Consider the following 20,518-nt stretch of genomic DNA (forward strand, 5'->3'; position numbering starts at 1 on the left):
TGAGTCTGCTCCCTATAACAGACCAACATTCCATTGATTTATTTACGGTAGAAGCGCCTCCAACAGCATGTAGTCTGGCGCATGCGCAATAAATGCCAGATTGTTGCAGACTGGGCGTCGGTAGCGATGGGGGGGGGGGGCGGCCCGTTACTAACCACTGCACCGCGCAGGAGCTCTGGCAACAACCACAACGGAGGATTGGAGCATAGCAATACTGCCAGCGAAATAACAACAGAGAAAGATAGCTGTCTGAATACAGTGAGTAGTAATGACTTTAGGCCTATAGCCAAAACACTGCATTTGCCGTTGCAAGTAAGACATGTTGTAGGTGCATTTAGCGTTTCAGAAGAAAATAAAGTGTCTCTTGTTCATCCAGTGAGGATATTTCTCTTCACAGTGACAGTCCTCTGTCTCTGTGTGTGTGTCTATTCGGGGAGGCCTGCAGAGGGGGTCCGGGCGACCGTTTGGATAGCCTAGCAACTAACATTGCAGGGTTTTGTTTCTTTGCACCAAATGCAAATTGGACAAATGTATTGTTCTCTGGGTATGCAATAAATAGCACATTTCCGCGTTTAAAACCCAGGTAAATACATTTTGTGAACAATGTATTAGAGTGAGGTCGCGTACCGTTCAAAGGCCTAGAATAGAATAGGTTTTAGAGACGAGAATAAAATCGACTCCTCCTCGAACGATAGTCTGTTGTGTTTATGGTTGTACATTTTTTTTTTACAATACAATAATGATTGTTGTATTATACACGCTGATGTAAATTACCTTCTACACACAGCCCTCTATAAAACCGTTTACGGCAGGTGGACTACTTTCCATTATAGGCTATTACCTAATTGTGCAGCCGCGTGGGATTTGACAGATAGTGCTATTCAATGCAAACTCATGGGAGGGCTGGTGCCCGTATTGTATCACGTATTGTATATCGCTATGTAATCATTTATGTTGAGGCTGAAAGCAAGGGCAGAAATAGGGAAAGACTTTCTTCTTTGCTGGCACAGACTGATCATTCATACATTATAAGGCTTTACTTTGAATTTCATATAAATATGCACCATATTGGGGTGCTACTGCTTTTTCTTTTCGTTTCTACACAGGTGGTGATCAAATACATATTCCTCTACACATTGCCACAAATCCTGGGTCAAACCAATATTTCTGGTTGGTTATCAGTGCCAGACATCTCTGTAGTGATAATATGTGAGATTGCTGTTTCTGCATTTCAGATGTTGCTAGAATCGTAGCCTAGTAAATATTGTTTGTTGTTCCTAAAACAGCAGAAAGACAGATTTACAGATTTACCTCTGTGTAAATGGAGGGCCAGATGTGTCCTTCCTGTCTGTGCTGCTTCTTTCAAGCACTAGGACATTCTGTCTAATCTGAGAGGATTATTGTGACAACAGAAGATTGAAAATAAAAAATAAAAGACTCCTGCAACATCAAACTAGCCCAGAAAGTGTACTCTTATACTGTCAACTTTAGGCATAAGTTATATTTATATTCCTGTATTGTAGTGATACAATCTTGCTGATAAATACCTGTAGGCAGGCTTTGTAGACCATGTTAAAGCCACTTTTGGAACAAAGCCCTCTTTGATGATTTTCTGACGAACCCTCATCTTCATATTTATTCCTTGAATGGTGAACAATAGTAATTTCTTGTATTTTTAACCACGCAATTCAATTTATGTTTTGCAGCATTGCAAAACAGCTAGGAAGTTTGGAAGGAATTAAGCTAGGAAGCTTAATTGCTGCCCAGTTGAACGTCTTTGCCATGTTTTTATTATTGTTTATTGTAGAGGATGGCAGTGAATGTGCACGCTACGTCTGTGTCCTGTGACACCCTGAGCCGACATGACATGCTGGCCTGGCTCAACGACTCCCTGCACCTCACCTACACCAAGATAGAACAGCTCTGCTCGGGTATGATTTTCTCCAGTCCTCTTGATGTCATTGATCACTTTTTTGGGGTTCTTTTTTTTGTTGGTTCCTTATATATTAACTGGCTCAGACAACATAGCCATTGTTCCCTCATCTCATCTCCCAAATTAATGTAATGAACGGGTCCTTTCCCCGTCCCAATGTGAAAATCTGGTTCAAATGACGTCATTACACTGGTTGTAATTTGGTTGTGATGACATCATTTCAACTGGTTTTGCCTGTCGGCATGGACCTCAACAAACCCTTTCAAATGATGAGTAAATGAGATGATGTTTACATTGTGTTGTTTAATAGCAGTATGCCCCCCCCCCCCCCCCCTACCTTTCAGGGGCAGCGTACTGTCAGTTCATGGACATGCTGTTTCCAGGCTGTGTCCTTCTAAAGAAGGTCAAGTTCCAGGCCAAGCTGGAACACGAGTTCATACACAACTTCAAGGTTCTCCAGGCTGCCTTCAAGAGGATGGGCGTTGACAAAGTCAGGCTATTATCTATTTATCATCATCTGTAAAGCATTGTAAATCATTTATATACTGAAAGAAGTAGTGTCCCGAACGAATTGTGACTGCAGCCGTGTAAGGGCTTGCAGCTAGATTCTTCAATGGAAAGATTTGTCATCTCTGAAAAACATGTTCTAACTTGTATTCTTATTCCTACAGATAATTCCCGTGGAGAAGCTGGTAAAAGGGAAGTTCCAGGATAACTTTGAGTTCGTGCAGTGGTTCAAGAAATTCTTTGACGCCAACTATGATGGGAAGGAGTATGACCCGCTACAGGCCAGACAGGGACAAGATGTGAACCCCGCCCCCAATCCAGGTGATCACTTTTCCCACAGACCAAAGAGAACTCATGGCCCTGCAGGTAACCCAACAGAATGGTTCTACCTCTTCTGAATGGGATTGTCTCGCTGATTGAGCTTTGGATGGCTCAAAACACTCACAGCGCTCTGCAAGTGTGTGTGTATGTGTGTCTCTGTGTGTGTGTGCACTGCACGATCCACAGCATTTTAGAAACAGTCAAGGAAAGGTAGCTCTGTGAGTGACTGTCAGGGATTCTTGTGATCTCCACAGTACCTTTAGCAGACTTGATGAACACAAAGACATTATTTTCCAATCTATAAATACATTTTGTTCTAGTGATCCTTCATGTAGTGAATTGATAATTGTGTCACCCCTTTGGGACCCTTCATACCTAGTAGTTATAGTGTTGGGCCAGTAACCGAAAGGTTGCTGGATTGAATCCCCGAGCTGACAAGGTAAAAATCTGTCGTTCTGTCCCTGAACAAGGCAGTTAACCCACTGTTCTCTGATGGTATTCTTTCAACATGGTTCTCATTGGTTACACCACAGGCAAAACATGATGGTATGCTTTCAACATGGGTTCTCATTGGTTACACCACAGGCAAAACATGATGGTATGCTTTCAACATGGTTGTCATTGGTTACACCACAGGCAAAACATGATGGTATGCTTTCAACATGGTTCTCATTGGTTACACCACAGGCAAAACATGATGGTATTCTTTCAACATGGTTGTCATTGGTTACACCACAGGCAAAACATGATGGTATTCTTTCAACATGGTTGTCATTGGTTACACCACAGGCAAAACATGATGGTATGCTTTCAACATGGGTTCTCATTGGTTACACCACAGGCAAAACATGATGGTATGCTTTCAACATGGTTGTCATTGGTTACACCACAGGCAAAACATGATGGTATTCTTTCAACATGGTTGTCATTGGTTACACCACAGGCAAAACATGATGGTATTCTTTCAACATGGGTTCTCATTGAAATGCTGTAGTTGTATCCATAGCTTTGAACGCATGGGATGACAAACAATTAGCATTTGTTCAAGATGTTTACTAGTGTTTTGACTACTTTTAGTTTACTGTTTGTTTAATAGTATTTTGTTTACATTTACTATGAATGTGGCTGGGATTCAATCCAAGGCTCGTTATAGAGCATTGCACTAGACATCTGACAATGCGCCTTTTTAAAGGCATTTTCCTCCCTCCTACGTTTTCCGAGACCACTTTCACTGTAAATGACCTTGGTTTGAATCCTGGTCTAAATGTTAGTGTTGCAGTGCAGGTTTACTGTTCTAAGGGCCCAATTCAATCTGTATTGTAGAAGATCCACAGTATAGCACGATGGAAACGTAAAGGTCATTTTCCGATTGAGCCGACATATGCAGCGTTTACCGTGAATCTCTGTGAACGCGGGAACATTGCCTTTAACTTTAGATCGTGCTATACCACGGATCTGCGACACGGACGGAACCTAGGCCTAACACTATCTGATTATTCCAGGCCCCCAGAGGCACTCGCCCACAGTGCCCAAGATCCTACCCACGCCCCAGAGGGTGCTGAACACTACTGTGCATGTGAGAAAGGCCCCGGCCCTGACGCGGAACGGGGGAACTGACGCGGAACTCTTGGAGCTAAATCAACAGGTAGAGTCCCAGGGAGGGTAAGGAGGCCTTTACATAGGTCAAGTAAACTAATGGGCCATATGACTATAGTACTGACAGTATTCAATACAAATGAACGTATACTCGTTTTGCCTCAGTTATCAGGTTTTATTTACTGCAAGTAGAGTCATGCTTAGCCATGAGACTTGACCGTAGCCTACACCCACATCTTAGGGCTAAGTCATGCTTAGCCCTGAGACTTGACCGTAGCCTACACCCACATCTCAGGGCTAAGTCATGCTTAGCCCTGAGACTTGACCGTAGCCTACACCCACATCTCAGGGCTAAGTCATGCTTTGCCCTGAGACTTGACCGTAGCCTACACCCACATCTCAGGGCTAAGTCATGCTTAGCCCTGAGACTTGACCGTAGCCTACACCCACATCTCAGGGCTAAGTCATGCTTTGGTCTTTAGAATGTGTAAGTTCACACTAGAGTTGGCATCCTAATTTCTTACTGTTGTCACGTAGACAATAAAGGATATATTTGGGGCATATTAGGAAACTAAATATAAGTACAGTTTAAGTATGTTACTAACATAACACTACTCAGTGAGTGCTACATGTACATTGTCATTCCCTGTGTGTTTGAAACAAGCTTTTCTTCTCTTCCCCTGTGTAGTTGATGGAGCTGAAGTTAACGGTGGACGGACTAGAGAAGGAGAGAGATTTCTACTTCAGTAAGCTGAGAGACATTGAGCTGATCTGTCAGGAACACGAGAGTGACACCAACCCTCACCTATCCAGGATCATGGACATTCTCTACGCCACAGAGGTACCGCTCATATACTGTACATTGATCAACACTGAAACTAAGGGCTTTTATTAAATCTGTATCGCTAAAACTTTACAGATTGCGTGATAGAAATGTCAAGGTAATTTCCTTTTGAGACAAATTAAGCAGCGTTTACGTGGGAAGTTTGCCTTTAGATTTCAATCACGCTGTAAATCTGTACTTCCGAAATACGGATTGAACAGAGCCCAAAGTATAGAATAGCCAACTTTTTTTTAAACTAGAGATAGCAATTGCAATTAGCTATCCTTAATTGGCTCTACCCCTCTCATGTATAAAATATGAACTCATATTATTATAAAGTATACAAGGGTTGTGGGTTATCATCAACATTCTCTGTAAATTTGATGATATCTGTATTTTAGGACGGCTTTGCTGCTCCAGATGATGACGAGATTGATGGACAGGCCCACTTGGACCAGGATGAATACTGAGTCTCTAATAGCTTCTGTCTATTCACATCCCCCTCTCCCTCCTCTTAAAACTTCTGTCTATTCACATCCCCCTCTCCCTCCTCTAATAGCTTCTGTCTATTCACATCCCCCTCTCCCTCCTCTAATAGCTTCTGTCTATTCACATCCCCCTCTCCCTCCTCTAATAGCTTCTGTCTATTCACATCCCCCTCTCCCTCCTCTAATAGCTTCTGTCTATTCACATCCCCCTCTCCCTTCTCTAATAGCTTCTGTCTATTCACATCCCCCCTAATACCTTCTGTCTATTCACATCTCCCTCTCCCTCCTCTAAACCCTTCTGTCTATCCACATCCCCCCCCTCTCTCTCTCTCTCTCTCTCTCTCTTTCTCTCTCTCTCTCTCTCTCTGCCTCTCTTTGCCTCTCCCTCTCTTTTGCCCCTCTCTTGTACTTGTTCTATCTCTTTTCATATGTATATATGTGTGTCTCCTCCTTCCCCCTCTGCAATGTACTGTACATACACCACTACATCTCATAAGCTACCCCTCGCTCCCTCCCCAATGACACAGTAGCAGCAACAATAACAGAACATATCCTAGTCGTTCCAGCATGGTACATAGTAACACAGAATAATGACCCAAACCAAGGTGATATTAATGGGGGTGTTAGGCCTGCACAATTCATTCAGAGTTGTAAATATGACAAAAAAGGAAAGATTTTGAAATAAGGTAGATGTCTGAATGCATTTGTTTGTTTGTCTTTTGGTTTGACTCACGCTTTTTCTAAAACTCATTTTGGTTCTATTCCGGAGTGTAGAAAGCACCTTGTGCATGTTATTGTATTACAGGGTACCACAAGAGTCCCAAAATAGACTAACAAAATCACCTACGACAACAAATTATATTTAATTCGTTTTTACTTTCTTATTTATTGATTTGGATTTTAACTACTATCGGTACAATAATTGGTGCAAAATGTATGTAAATTAAACAATACTATAGCGTATGCTCATGGTAGTGAAAAGGCTTAAGCTTTTTGTTTCAGTTGATGGCATGTAGTAACGTCAAGGGAAAATTCATAACAGAAAGTGGTCCAGAAATAATCATTTAGGTATAGGAGATGACCAATGCTCTTTGACTGTACTCATTCTGGATTAGCTGTATTTGAACATGAGAATGTCATAAATTAACAGGGAATGGGCGATATATTCATAAACTAATTTATGTGGAGATATTATGTTCAAATAGAAGTGTCTGGGTACATGCCACGGTATTTATTATGTATAATGAGTTTAACATTCATTTGGTATTAACAATACCTGAGTTACTATGTAGGCTGACTATGGCAGCAAATTGTTTTTTTAATTTAACTGTAAAAATGTGTTGTTTTTAAAAGAGCCTGAAAACAATGATTTACTTTGATTTGATCATATTACGTTTCTGCTGCTAATTTTGCTGTGTTTCTACTTTTTGCTATAACATATTGCTCAGCTGTAATGAGTCGTCTTACTAATTTCATGTTTGAGTTTAGAGAACGAGGAAGTCAGGAGGTTGCGTCCCAAATCAAGTTTAAGTTTTAGTACAGTGAAATACTTAACTTGTGTGCTGTACCCAACAGTGCAGTAATCAAAATATATGAAAACACTAAGAAATAAGAGAGGAAGCTATATACAGGGTCAGTGCTAATACCAAATGTACAATGTGCAGGGATTCTTGAGTATTTGAGGTAGATATGTACATATACTGTAGGCAGGGAATAGGAGAAAGTGACTGGTAGCTGGATAAAGAATAATAATATATCAAAAGTAGAGTCCTAAATAGGGAATAGTGTGCCGTTTGGGATGGACTGAGTTAGTTAGGGGTCTATGACCAGTTCAAAATGATGCTGGTCATCATGAGCATCATAAGGAATAGAACTCATTTGCCCCTGTACTACTGCCTTGTCAATGCAAACCTACAGCCATCTGCAATAGAATCTGACCTGCATTCTCTCACGTGCTCTGGCTGTCTGCATAACTCTCATCTCTGAGTTTTATTGAGTAAATAAACAAACGATTGTGAAATAAACTGTTACAATACTGTTGTTGATTTCTGTTTGGCTAAAATATTGTGGGCACAGAAAACCATGGAAAGAGCCCACTGGCCCTTCTATGGGCCCCACTCTCAATGGTAGGCCTTATCTCTGTTAACCCAGAAGTAAAATATTGCCTAATATGGTAAACTAGTTGCCTAATTTGGTCAGCTGCTCTACAGGTAGAATAAATTATGTATAGAAACCCTGGATTGTTGATGCTCTGTGTTGGCCAGTGAGATGCTTTGAAGCCACTGGTCAGTGATATTTGCACTCCGAAGGAGCAGTCCTCCATATGAATGAATGGAATTCTACAATATTTCAATTAAATGTTTCAAGGACAAAATTATGTGTATTTAAGTATTCTTTGGTTGTAGTAAGGGACAGTAGCATCCACACTTTCAAAAAATTATACTTTAAATCCATTTTTATATATGCTTAGATCACATAATACAATGTAAAAGTATGCATTGAGGTGTTTATAATAGAATAAACGGCGCCAAAACATATGTTGACATTGATTAATGCATTTAGCTTCCACATTTTTTTTTTTACAATGGTGGGGGAGTGCCAAGATGGAGGCGCGGTGGCTTCAAAACAGTCGAAACAGAGGAAGAGGAAGAAAGGCCCAACTCTGCGGAAAATGTGTCTCCCTCCAGCAGATGGCGTATTTTCGTTGTTTCGCATACCAAGCAAGGAGTTTTTGTATGGAGGTTGAATTTGGTCAGCAAATACATTAATTTGCTAAACATCTACTTTTATTGGTCACATATGGTTAGCAGATGTTATTGCGTGTGTAGTGTAATGCTTGTAAGGTTTATTTGATCGAATATAAGTTTCGTAACGCTTAAATTGTGACGAGTGTACTGATGATATAAGTAAGACAAGTGATATCCATCAACATTGAGAAAAAACGTATATCGGAGTTGTCTCGAAATGGTTATATGCATATTCATGTTATGAGGCTAGTAGCATAGCATCTATCGCCATTGTTGACATCAACAACCTCCATCGAATATTCAAAACAGGATTACAAAAGTGAGATTTATCCACCAATCCAAATTAAGGATATACGGGAGCTAGACAGTCCGTCGTGCTGCTTTGTGGACAACGATTCCCATTGTTAGGGCGGAGAGACATGTATTTTGTCAAGTAAATCCATAATTTTTATATAAATCATTGCGCAGATTAGTAGGGACAAAAAAAGAGTGCGTTTCCATCCAAGGACTGTAAAGGGCATTATTGTTCCACACAAAGTGTTGCAGCGTTGAAAAAAATGAATAGCATTGGTCTTCTATTATTTTCGTAGATCAATCAAGCAAAATACATGTAAAAAGAAAATGTCGGGTATGAATGTCGAATCTTCATTCTACCCAATGCGTACAATCTATTTTGTTTTAATTCGACACAACACTGGCAAGCTGTTGTATTTACACAGCCCCTATAACTCTTATCTGGGGGATTAGCTCAAATGGTAGAGCGCTCGCTTAGCATGCGAGAGGTAGCGGGATCGATGCCCGCATCCTCCAAAGCTTTTCTTGAGAGAGCAAGTGAATGTAAAGCGCATTTATGAGTTTACTCTAACTTTAAATTAAAATACGTATTATATACTACTACATCAAGTATGAAAATCAACCTTCAGAACGAAAGGATTTTAATCTACAAAACGTTTTCTTCAATAGGTCCATTATTTTGTTGGTTGTGGGACAATCACAATAAACAGTCAAATCGGAACAAAATCCTTAATTCAATACTGAACAGCACTGTGTGCTCGATACTCAAGGCACACCAAATACACTCCAATAAAATCACAGTAAGTTATACATATCTATGTGTAACATATCTGGGTTCAAATACTATTTAAAATCGATCATATACTTGGAACTAATTTGATCTAGACTGCCTTGAATACCAAATGGGTGGGTTTTCAGTTTTGCGACTATTCTAAGCCAGGCAACCCCATTCAAGACAAAGTATTTGAATTTTGAAATAATTTCGAATAGTATTTATACCCGGGTCCGATGTGAAAGGCTGAAACCTAACAGCACATCAATGTCGTACACCTTCACAGTCAAGAACCCCTCAGACACCCAGTGAAGTTTCAATGGGCAGCGTTGTACAACGTTTGCTTATCTAGATACACCAAACAATGCACTCCACTGAAGGCTATATATATTATGGATCAACATTTCAACTGACTCCAAATGTCTCATATTTAGTCATGATCATTATTAGATGATAATGAGAGATAATTATTAAACCATACATGTTTATGGTAGGTCCAAATTTTTTTAACCTACTGTACCACAAGCTATTTTTCAATTGTATTATTAACTTTACTGCAGTCTACCTAACCAACCCTTATTTGTTTCATCCAGCAGTCCAGACACAGCCTTCCTGTTGAAATGTTGATCCATAATACTGATGCCTCATTTCTTGCTAAGATGTTCTGAAAACAGATTGTATTGGATTCAGATGGATTGGATTCAGATGGATTGGATTCAGATGGATTGGATTCAGATGGATTGGATTAAGATGGATTGGATTCAGATGGATTGGATTCAGATGGATTGGATTAAGATGGATTGGATTCAGATGGATTGGATTCAGATGGATTGGATTAAGATGGATTGGATTCAGATGGATTGGATTAAGATGGATTGGATTCAGATGGATTGGATTCAGATGGATTGGATTCAGATGGATTGGATTCAGATGGATTGGATTCAGATGGATTGGATTCAGATTGTATTGGATTCAGATGGATTGGATTCAGATGGATTGGATTCAGATGGATTGGATTCAGATGGATTGGATTCAGATGGATTGGATTCAGATGGATTGGATTCAGATGGATTGGATTCAGATGCATTGGATTCAGATGGATTGGATTCAGATGGATTGGATTCAGATGGATTGGATCCAGATGGATTGGATCCAGATGGATTGGATCCAGATGGATTGGATTCAGATGCATGGAGTGACAAAGAGAAACAGACTAAGTTATTGTTCTTTTCAGTTTATTCACAAAAAAACAGATTATATGTAAAATACTACATACTTCACACTGTTAAACAAAGACAATATCAACAGCCACAGAAAAGTCAGTCAGTGCAAACCAAGACTAATACATGACTTCAAGCAAGAACAAAATAGGAACACCAAAACAAAACATTTTACTTTGTAGATCAAACTTTTTTGCAACCCCATAATATTCAAATGCTTACTACTACCTTTTTTTAACGAAACATGGTGTGTGTGTACGATTGTCTTGTCAAATAGCAACAACGTTACAGGGACTCCATGAGAAGAGGGGATGCTTGTTACTGAAAACAAGACGTTGAATATATTATTGAGTTTGGATGTTGTTGAGTAACTATCCCTTTAAAGATGTTTCACTTCTCAAGCCCCCATTAGCTTCTTGACCATGTATCCAGGCATGCTGTATATGAAGAGGCCCAGGATGAGCACTAGCAGCAGGGCTACAACTAACTTGACCGTGAGCCAGAAGTACTGGTTGCAGATTAGGTTTTTGATGGCCTTGAAAGGCATAAGGAACCACAGGAAGGCTGTGTCTGGACGGCTGGGAGAGAGAGAGACAGGGTCGGTTAGACTGCGCTAATGCCTTATAAGGCCATCAAACAGAGACACAGAGAATTACCAAATATGACTTTAAGATACAGGTCCGGTTTGCTGTAAATATAAACAAACCCATAAAAATGATGGCAAAAATAATGGCTATTTTAGTACTTGGACTGCTGATGCTCTGTATTGGCCAGTATGATCATCCCTGTTCAAATCCAGTACTTAGTCAAAGCAATTTCATAAAAGACCCCTTCTCTATTCCATCATTTGTATGTCTTTTAATCAAATGGACCTTTACATTAGGGATGCGTTCTGACGAGGGTGCGTTCTGACAAGGGTGCGTTCTGACGAGGGTGCGTTCCGACCGCATGGTAGAGCTTTGTTTAAGTGCAACCTGTTTTAGCGCAAAAAAACTCATGCTCCTGTCCCTTTCCCACTCCAATGCACCTTCCTCGTTGAAATACATTGAGTTGGCTCCAACATTTGACACTGTAATTGTTAGCTTAGTGGTAGGTGAACAGTGCTCTTACTTGGGTTTCTCCAGGGGTTCAGGTTCATTGCGTCCTTCACCTACTGGGTTCTTCTCAGCCTCCTCTGCAGTCATCAGCTGCAGCTCTGCTTCCACTTTCCCCTGCAAAGACACAAACAACATCACTACCAAAACACTGGGGTTCATACAGTATACAAAGGAGGTCTAGTGATTCTTTATCTTTTGACTGATCTGTTACATTTCCAAACTGACCTCTGTTCAGTCTTTAACTCAGCTAGTTTCTTCACAATGTAACTCAATTGTCACGCGTTGTTTAATCAAAGACACCATTTTGTCAAGTGCATAGTTTACTGTGTTTAATCCAGTCCACACTACATACAGTGAGTTCAAACTCGTCATTCTCGTCTCTGGCCAGGAAGGGCCACCAGCCCTTGATCCTCCTCTGTTTGAAGATGGACACCATGGGAATATCCTGTTCGTTCAGCACCATGTTGATGGAGCACTGCTTGGCTGTCTTCGCTCCACGAGGGAAACGGTTCAGATCCAGCTCAATGGCGCCTAGGAAAAGACAAGAATATCAGGCATATTTATTCGACATGCATAAAGGTCTCTCAGCTGTTGTTGTTGTTGTTATGTTGATGTTGTTGTTATGACTGCCACAACAGTACTTTCCATGTCCCAGAATACAAATTCAATATAAAAAAGTAGCCCTAGTCTGAAATGTTAAATTCATAGAAAGACCAACATTTACAGCTCAGAAAATCATTATGGTGAATGTTTAGTAGAAGGAAATTAAATCACTCCACCTAAGAAGTCATCTGCAGAGAAGTGATCAGCATCCCAGACTTGTAGGTTGAGACGAGCAGGGATCTTATACTCAGTCTCGTCCCAGGCGAACATGGACTCCTTCTTAGAGATGACGATCTTCTCCTCGGCCTGTAAGTAGTCAAAGGGGTAGATGAAGCGCCAGTTGAAGAGACCCTCCCCTGTCAGGGAGTGGTAGTGGACGTCTGTGTCCTGCTTGTCCTCCTGCTGACCTTTCAGCCAGCTGTTGAATGGAATGAAGAAGAAGAAGACATGGTTTTAATATTTAGTACACCTCCAGAAGTTAGAAAAAACATACATACTTTCAAAGAAAACATTATTTACCCCCGCACGAAGATATCACTGGACTTCTCTCCAGTGAAGATGTCATCATCCTCTAGAATGACCTCGTCTGTGTTCCAGATGATCACCCTCAGTTCAAACCTGCCGACGACCAAACAGCTCAGTGAGGCACAGTAACATTTTTGTTGCATTTTTTGTGTTTTTAAAATCTCTGTTATGTGATATATCTTATCATATAAAATTGTGAATTGACTGATATATATACAGTATCAGTCAAAAGTATGGACACACCTACTCATTTAAGGGTTTTTCTTTATTCTGACTATTTTCTACATTGTAGAATAATAGTGAAGACATCAAAACTATGAAATAACACATATGAAATCATGTAGCAACCAAAAAAGTAGATTTTTTTTATTTGATTGGGCACCATTTAGGTTAGGCTATGTGATCGGAGAAACCTGCATGATGTCAAAAGTGTCTGTCTCATTACATTGTCATTACATTATATCTCCAGCCTGTCGGCTACAGAAAAGGCCACATACTCTTTCTACCATATCCTATACCTATATGATTTATGTTAGACCATTTTTTGACAGAACGTTGGTGGAGCGCTGCAGAGATGCACCTCTCCAACAGAACCCTGGAGAGGCACGCTGGGAATGGACAAGATTTATATTTTGCGCCCCTGCCTTTGACAAAGTAGGCACTGCTTATCAAAAGGTGCCATTGGCGCTCACCTAAAAAGCCCATATGCCACTGGTTTAGAGAAATGGTAATTGTTTTAGGGCAAAATTCTGTGAGGTTTTATGTGTTGTTGTCGGAGGTGCATCTTGGTCAGTTTAGCTCAGAAAAGGCCGCCCTCCTCAATCTAATCCTGCCTAATGAGCGGGCCGGCCATGGTAGTGACGTGTGGGTTGACTCATAATCCATAGTTCCCGTGGTTATATCCGCGGGGCGGCGGGTTTAGGGTCTTGAAATATTGTGTGGATGAAGGGCGGGTGGATGGCAGGTTGAATAAAGAGAAAACAATACATTAAAACCCCATTAATGTAGAATTCTTGAGCAATTTATATATATCTATAGGCTACATTGAGGTTTTTCTTTAATTATTTTAGGGTATCTAGTGTGTAAGCCTAAACTTTAGGGTCTATCTGTATGCGCACCAAATAGCCTACACACCAATCGCCAAATGCTTTTGGGAACAGGCCGAGAAAGTTAACGTCGATCCATGGATCAAAAAGCAAAAAGGACCATGTTTAATTCGATAAGAGAAAAGCTGCGAAATGGAGAGTTGAAAATAAGGAGAAGGGAAGGTCAGAACAGTAATGATTTGGTGAAGTGGTAAAAGAGGATGGTAGCAGTGCCGTCTATGTTATCTGTGATGATTGAAAGGAAAGGCGCCCTACAAAATCTGTATGAGGCGCTATCTTTATCATCATCATAAAAGCTGATAGTATTTCAACCACATAAAATATGCATTCAAGCTGAAATGAAATCTTATCAGAAACATTTTGGGCCATGTTCACAACTTTCCTTAAAACCAGTCAAACTGAAAATCTTTCCCTGGGTTTTTTTCTTCTCCCCGGTCCCTAGACGTTTTGGATCCACGAAAAAAGCAGAAAACTTTACAGACGTCAACTATATTGAAACATTAATTTTAGAGATTTATGACATTGTGGTGAGCAAGGGTTTATTTCGTCTTCCAGGGAAACACATTTATTTAATTTAACTAGTCAAGCCAGTTAAAAACAACTTCTTATTTACAATGACGGCCTAGGAACAGTGGGTTAACTGCCTTGTCCAGGGGCAGAAAACAGATTTTTATCTTGTCAGCTCGGGGATTTGATCTAGCAACTTTTCAGTTACTGGCCCAACGCCGTAACCACTAGGCTACCTGTCGCCCCATATAATGACAGGAGAGAAGCTGCATGTATCTAGTTATAGACAAGGTGACGACCAAAATGTTGGAAATTATAAGCAGAAACATGTATAAAAATCAGGCAAAAAAACCAGTGTCCCCTGTCAAAAAAAGCCCACAGCGCATTTCTATGTTAGAGTGTTGGGGTCGGATGAGGGCCTCAGATTTTCACTTTATCACATATAGTTGGGCGTTGCGGATGGGTTATTAGCAATACTGGGTGGGTGCGGGTGAACAAACAGCTGACCCTCGCCCCACTAATATACAGTGTATTACTGATATCTAACCCTGCCGACAATGCACATTCCTCATAACTTTTATTTCACATTTCAAATTCTCTTACTAAGTGTTTTTTTTAAAGCACATTACATTGTACTAGAACATACTTCTTTGGTTTTCTGGGTGCGATATCAATGGCCGGTCCAGGTGCAGGCATATCCTTGGGGAACATGTCCACCCACATCTCAATCCTCCCCTACACAAAGAGAAACACACAGATAAACACGGGGTGAGATACAATTCAACTACACAGCAATCAAACCTAATCAATCAGGCCTACATTCACATGGAAAATGTGTCATCTTTACTTTACTGTACTTTATATTGGCTTTACTACCTTCGCCAGGTGGATCATTTGAAACACTGAAGCAGGCACTTGAGCATTTAACAAGCACAGGCTTAAAGGCAACCTTGTCCTACAGTACCTGTTCGATGCCAGGCTTATCAGGGTTGAGGAGTGGCCTGGTCTCCACATGTTCTGGGATGAGTTTACAGCCCACCCGAGGGATATCCTCCCAGTGCTTCAGCGCCGTCAGGGCCAGGTGCTCATCTGTCTGCTTCTTCAGACCTAAGGAACAGACCAACCCAGACAGGCAGTACAGCAGTAGTTGTCAACCTGGGGTACTAGACAAGTCGAGTACTACCTAGCCTACCCACAGGGAAAGCTCATAAGAATATACACCTATATGACCAGTTGTACATGACGGGGTACTTCAGCCAGGCGGAGAAAAATATGATTGGGGGTACAGTAACCAACAGGTGAGAGTAGAAAAGCATTTCAGGTAATGTTGTTGTGTTGTCCTCCATACAGTACCATTTTCATCTTCGATCTCGGTTGGGCCCATGAAGATCCTGTTGGCCACCTTGACCCGTCCTCCAGGGCCATAGTGGGGCCCGTCCAGCTTGCCCTCTTTACACAGCTTGGCCAGGATCTGGGTTGGCTTCAGGGGGTCCCGCCACACATTGTAGCCATGGCTACAGGGACCAAAAAAATAAAGATGGAGACAAAGAAATTGTATGCAGTTCTAAGACATTGGGTATTTATTCATGTATGGTTTATGTATGGTTTATTTACCTAGGTCAGTCCTGAATTGGATCATGTACAGGATCCTGTGTTGTACGTATATTTTTAGGCAAAAGAGAGGGTTCACCTAAATGGATGCGATGCCAGATTTTGCTCTGTGCTTGCTGTAATAGTTGTCTGGCTACCCAGACTCCTTGCTCTGGCCAAACGCTACGCCATGACCTCATTAATTTCTTCCCTGCAATGAGTCTGGATCTGAGTACCTCACCGACCCTTCACCGATACAAACACATTTGGGGCTGTCTGATTGTTCCAGGGCCAGAACACACGTGTGTGAAGTGGCGGTTTGAGAATTCATCACGGGCTTTGATACTCTCATTGGTTAGAGACGATCCAATCACTGATTACTTTGTTTTGTAAAACGCCCCTCGTGCCCCTCGTTTACCACAAATGACTTCAATGATGTCAGTGTCAGACTAAAGTATATAGCGAACGACAGAGCAGCGGAAGAATTCAGTCGTCAGGCTACTGTAATAGTACTTACACGGCATATTTGGATGGGAGGCCACATATGGCTCTGTGCTTGCTGTAGTAACGGTTCTCCAGATCCAGTTTAGTCTCCCCAATCAGGTCGTCAGTGCCCACTAAGTCCCAGTCATAGACGGATACTGTTAGTGTAGAGTCCATGGGAAATGTGGCTTCGATGTCAAATGATCTGATGGGTTCAAAATAAATTAAATTTTTTAAGTCTTTGGACATAACTTATGGTTATTATTTTCAAAATGTTTACACTTTAAATGTGCAAGCTATAACTATACAAGTTATAACTAACTACACAAGCAGCGCCAGTCTTCAGAGTAAATTACTTGGCTAGCTCGTTTGCTATTAAGAATTCATTCATTCATCATGAATGTTAGTGGAAATGGACGAACTGTTGCATTAAGAGTTTCTCCACTTACTTGCCAAAGATGGGGTTGAGTTGCTTGGAGAGGTAGTTCTCTTTGTCTTTGATGTCTGACTTTCCTAGTTTGATAGCGATGTACGGATCAGCTTTTCCATTGATATCCGCTGGATGCAGATCCGTTGCCTTTAGAAAACGGTTTATTTGGTTTTATTTGACAATCAAGACATTACATGTTAATAATCACAGGATAGTCCATTGTCTGTAGCTTCCCAGATTAATTAGGACATTTAGGATTGGAAGTAGTACTTAGTACAGTGTAGTGTAGTGAAGTGTAGACAGTGAAGTGTAGTTTTGTGTTGTGTTGTGTACATACTCTGATGATATAGACCCGGACTACAACGTTGATTGGGTCGTTGGTTGGAATGTTCTGGAACATGCCCATGTTGGAGTCGAAGCCCATCTCCCTCTGCATCTCATCTGACACTGGCACTTTGTACATGCACAGAGAACCCTGAAACACAAACAGATTCACACAGCGTTAATACAATCACATCTAGTCCAACACCTTGTACATGCACAGACAGCCCTGAAACACAAACAGACATGTATAATTGTGTTAGATTCTGGATAGGGGGGGATACATTCAACTGAAATAGAGAGCCACAGTGGAGGTGTCATAATACCCATAAAACCTAGCGGTCAAACAGGGAAATGGTTCTATTTGTTTTTCCACTATTCATTTTTCCCATATGGGATTTTAGAAACCCTTAAAATAGGCTTACCCTTTGCATGCAACTCTGTTATGTCATGTCACATCACTATATTAGGATTGGGTGGGGTGTGGTATTCAACAAAATAATGGACTCTGTATGCTCAGTACATTTTCTTCCTAACCTGGTTCCAGATATTTGTATGCTGTACAGACAACTCCTATAGACAACTCCTATAGACAACTCCTATAGACAACTCCAATAGACAACTCCTATAGACAACTCCAATAGACAAGTCCTATAGTCATTGAACAACTATGGCAGAATCTAATGTACAGACAACTCCTATAAACAACTCCAATAGACAACTCCTATAGTCATTGAACAACTATGGCATAATCTAATGTACAGCACAAGAAGATCTGAGACCAGTCTACTTCCTTCTCTTTTCCGTCACCGACAAAGAAGAAGGTAAGAAGAAGGTAAGGCCCTCTGTGTAAAAGGGGTTTTACTTTGAATTTGCCAATAATCCTGTCCTCATCCGCCATGTTCTGGTCGTCGTCGTCTCCGGCCTTCCCTCTGAACAGGTTGAAGGTGTGAAGCCAGTCTTCAAAGTTATCAAACTCCTTCTCCAACTCCTTGGGGTACACCTAATGAGGAAATACAAAAACAGACTATACAGTATTTGCCCAAACTTCTGTTTTGAACAGCCTGAATTTAAAATGGGTTAAATTGAGATTCTGTGTCACTGATCTACACACAATACCCCATAATGTCACAGTGGAATTTTGTTTGTAGAACATTTTTGAAATTAATAAAACATTTAAAGCTGAAATGTATTCAAACCCTTTTGTTATGGCAAGCCAAAATAAGTTGCAAAAAGTTGCATGGAGTCATTCAGTGTTCAATACTTTTTAATGACTACTCCATCTTAGTATCCCACACATTATCTGTAGGGTCCCTCAATCGAGCAGTGTATTTCAGACACAGATTAAACCTCAAGACCAGGAATGATTTTCAATGCCTCGCAAAAAAGGGAACCAATTGGCAGATGTGTAAGAAGAAAACAATCAGACGCTGAATATCCCTTTGAGCATGGTGAAGTTATTAATTACACTTTGGATGGTGTACCAAAACACCCTACAAAGATACAGGTGTCCTTCCTAACTCAGTTGCCGTAGAGGAAGGAAACCGCTCAGGGATTTCACCATGAGGCCAAAACAGTTACAGTTTAATGGTTGTGATATGAGAAAACTGAGGCTGTATCAACAATTCTGTAGTCACTCCACAATACTAACCTACATTACAGAGTAAAAGAAGGAAGGTTGTACAGAATAAAAATATTCCAAAACATGAATCCTGTTTGCAACAAGGCACTTAAGTACTACTGCAAAAATGTGGCAAAGAAATGAACTTTTTGTCCTAAATACAATGCGTCATACAGTATGTTTGGGGCAAATCCAACACAACAAAACAACTCTTCATATTTTCAAGCATGGTGGTGGGTGCATTAAGTTATGGGTATGCTTGTCATCGGTAAGGACTATGAAGGTTTTTTTTATGATAAAAAGAAACAGCACAGGCAAAATCCTAGAAGAAAACCTGGTTCAGTCTGCTTTCCAACAGACACTGGGAGACAAATTCACCTTTCAGCAGAACAATAACCTAAAACACAAGGCCAAATCTACACTGGAGTTGCTTACGAAGACAACATTGAATCTTCCTGAGTGGCCTAGTTACAGTTTTGACTTAAATCGTCTTGTAAATCTATGGCAAGACTTGAAAATGGCTGTCTAGCAACGTGTATATACAGTGTGTGTGCATGTGTATGTATGTATATGTATGTATATACACTGAGTATGCCAACCATTAGGAACACCTTCCTAATATTGAGTGGCACCCCCCGCCCCCTTATACCCTCAGAACAGCCTTAATTCATCAGGGCATGGAATCTACAAGGTGTCAAAGCGTTAAACAGGAATGCTGGCCCATGTTGATTCCAATGCTTCCCACAGTTGTTTCAAGTTGGCTGGATGTCCTTTGGGCAGTTTTGATACACACAGGAAACTGTTGAGCGTGAAAAACTCAGCAGTGTTGCAGTTCTTGACCCAAACCGGTGCGCCTGGCACCTACTACCATACCCTGTTCAAAGGCACTTACATTTTGTGTCTTGCCCATTCACCCTCCGAATGCCACACATGCACAATCCATGTCTGGGTTGACACCCCCCCTTGGGTTGTGCCGTGGCGGAGATTTGTGGGCTATACTCGGCCTTGTCTCAGGATGGTAGGTTGGTGGTTGAAGATATCCCTCTATGGTGTGGGGGCTGTGCTTTGGCAAAGTGGGTGGGGTTATGTCCTTCCTGTTTGGCCCTGTCTGGGGGTGTCATCAGATGGGGCCACAGTGTCTCCTGACCCCTCCTGTCTCAGCCTCCAGTATTTATGCTGCAGTAGTTTATGTTTCGGGGGGCTAGGGTCAGTTTGTTATATCTGGAGTACTTCTCCTGTCCTATCCGGTGTCCTGTGTGAATTTAAGTATGCTCTCTCTAATTCTCTTTTTCTCTCTTGGAGGACCTGAGCCCTAGGACCATGCCTCAGGACTACCTGACATGATGACTCCTTGCTGTCCCCAGTCTACCTGGCCGTGCTGCTACTCCTGTTTCAACTGTTCTGCCTGTGATTATTATTATTTGACCATGCTGGTCATTTATGAACATTTGAACATCTTGGCCATGTTCTGTTATAATATCCACCTGGCACAGCCAGAAGAGGACTGGCCACCCTACATAGCCTGGTTCCTCTC

At 41.2% G+C, this 20,518-nt stretch overlaps 2 protein-coding genes and 1 non-coding gene across 5 annotated transcripts in view; 2 read left to right on the plus strand and 1 right to left on the minus strand.

The window, feature by feature from the left end:
• The first annotated feature begins 125 nt into the window (after positions 1-125).
• Positions 126-7,706, plus strand: LOC110505846 (microtubule-associated protein RP/EB family member 3). 3 transcript variants are annotated; one of them, XM_036962842.1, is made up of 7 exons: positions 126-258; positions 1,808-1,931; positions 2,278-2,423; positions 2,605-2,806; positions 4,264-4,406; positions 5,046-5,198; positions 5,582-7,706. In XM_036962842.1, the coding sequence occupies exons 1-7, from the start codon at positions 127-129 to the stop codon at positions 5,648-5,650; spliced, it is 969 nt and encodes a 322-aa protein (XP_036818737.1). In that variant the 5' UTR covers position 126; the 3' UTR covers positions 5,651-7,706. The 3 variants fall into 3 exon arrangements, with proteins under 3 accessions (XP_036818737.1, XP_036818738.1, XP_036818739.1); XM_036962843.1 differs by having other exon boundaries at positions 2,605-2,761; XM_036962844.1 differs by lacking the exon at positions 126-258 and adding an exon at positions 414-583.
• Positions 7,707-9,152: 1,446 nt separating this feature from the next.
• trnaa-agc lies at positions 9,153-9,225 on the plus strand. Its single transcript has one exon. It is a non-coding gene; the product is annotated as a tRNA-Ala (tRNA).
• A 1,485-nt stretch (positions 9,226-10,710) lies between these two features.
• Positions 10,711-20,518, minus strand: part of LOC110504237 (otoferlin) — a 44,815-nt gene continuing 35,007 nt past the window's right edge. The window contains exons 31-42 of the mRNA XM_036963030.1: positions 18,229-18,366; positions 17,380-17,517; positions 17,062-17,189; positions 16,647-16,817; positions 15,893-16,053; positions 15,504-15,646; positions 15,186-15,274; positions 12,921-13,019; positions 12,578-12,819; positions 12,151-12,329; positions 11,812-11,912; positions 10,711-11,279 (exon numbers count right to left, since the gene is read on the minus strand). Coding sequence (XP_036818925.1) covers positions 11,099-11,279; positions 11,812-11,912; positions 12,151-12,329; positions 12,578-12,819; positions 12,921-13,019; positions 15,186-15,274; positions 15,504-15,646; positions 15,893-16,053; positions 16,647-16,817; positions 17,062-17,189; positions 17,380-17,517; positions 18,229-18,366 — 1,770 coding nt within the window. The 3' untranslated portion in view covers positions 10,711-11,098. The remainder of the gene's footprint in view (positions 11,280-11,811; positions 11,913-12,150; positions 12,330-12,577; positions 12,820-12,920; positions 13,020-15,185; positions 15,275-15,503; positions 15,647-15,892; positions 16,054-16,646; positions 16,818-17,061; positions 17,190-17,379; positions 17,518-18,228; positions 18,367-20,518) is intronic.

Source organism: Oncorhynchus mykiss, chromosome 25 (assembly GCF_013265735.2).
Source record: "Oncorhynchus mykiss isolate Arlee chromosome 25, USDA_OmykA_1.1, whole genome shotgun sequence".
Lineage (NCBI taxonomy): Eukaryota > Metazoa > Chordata > Actinopteri > Salmoniformes > Salmonidae > Oncorhynchus > Oncorhynchus mykiss.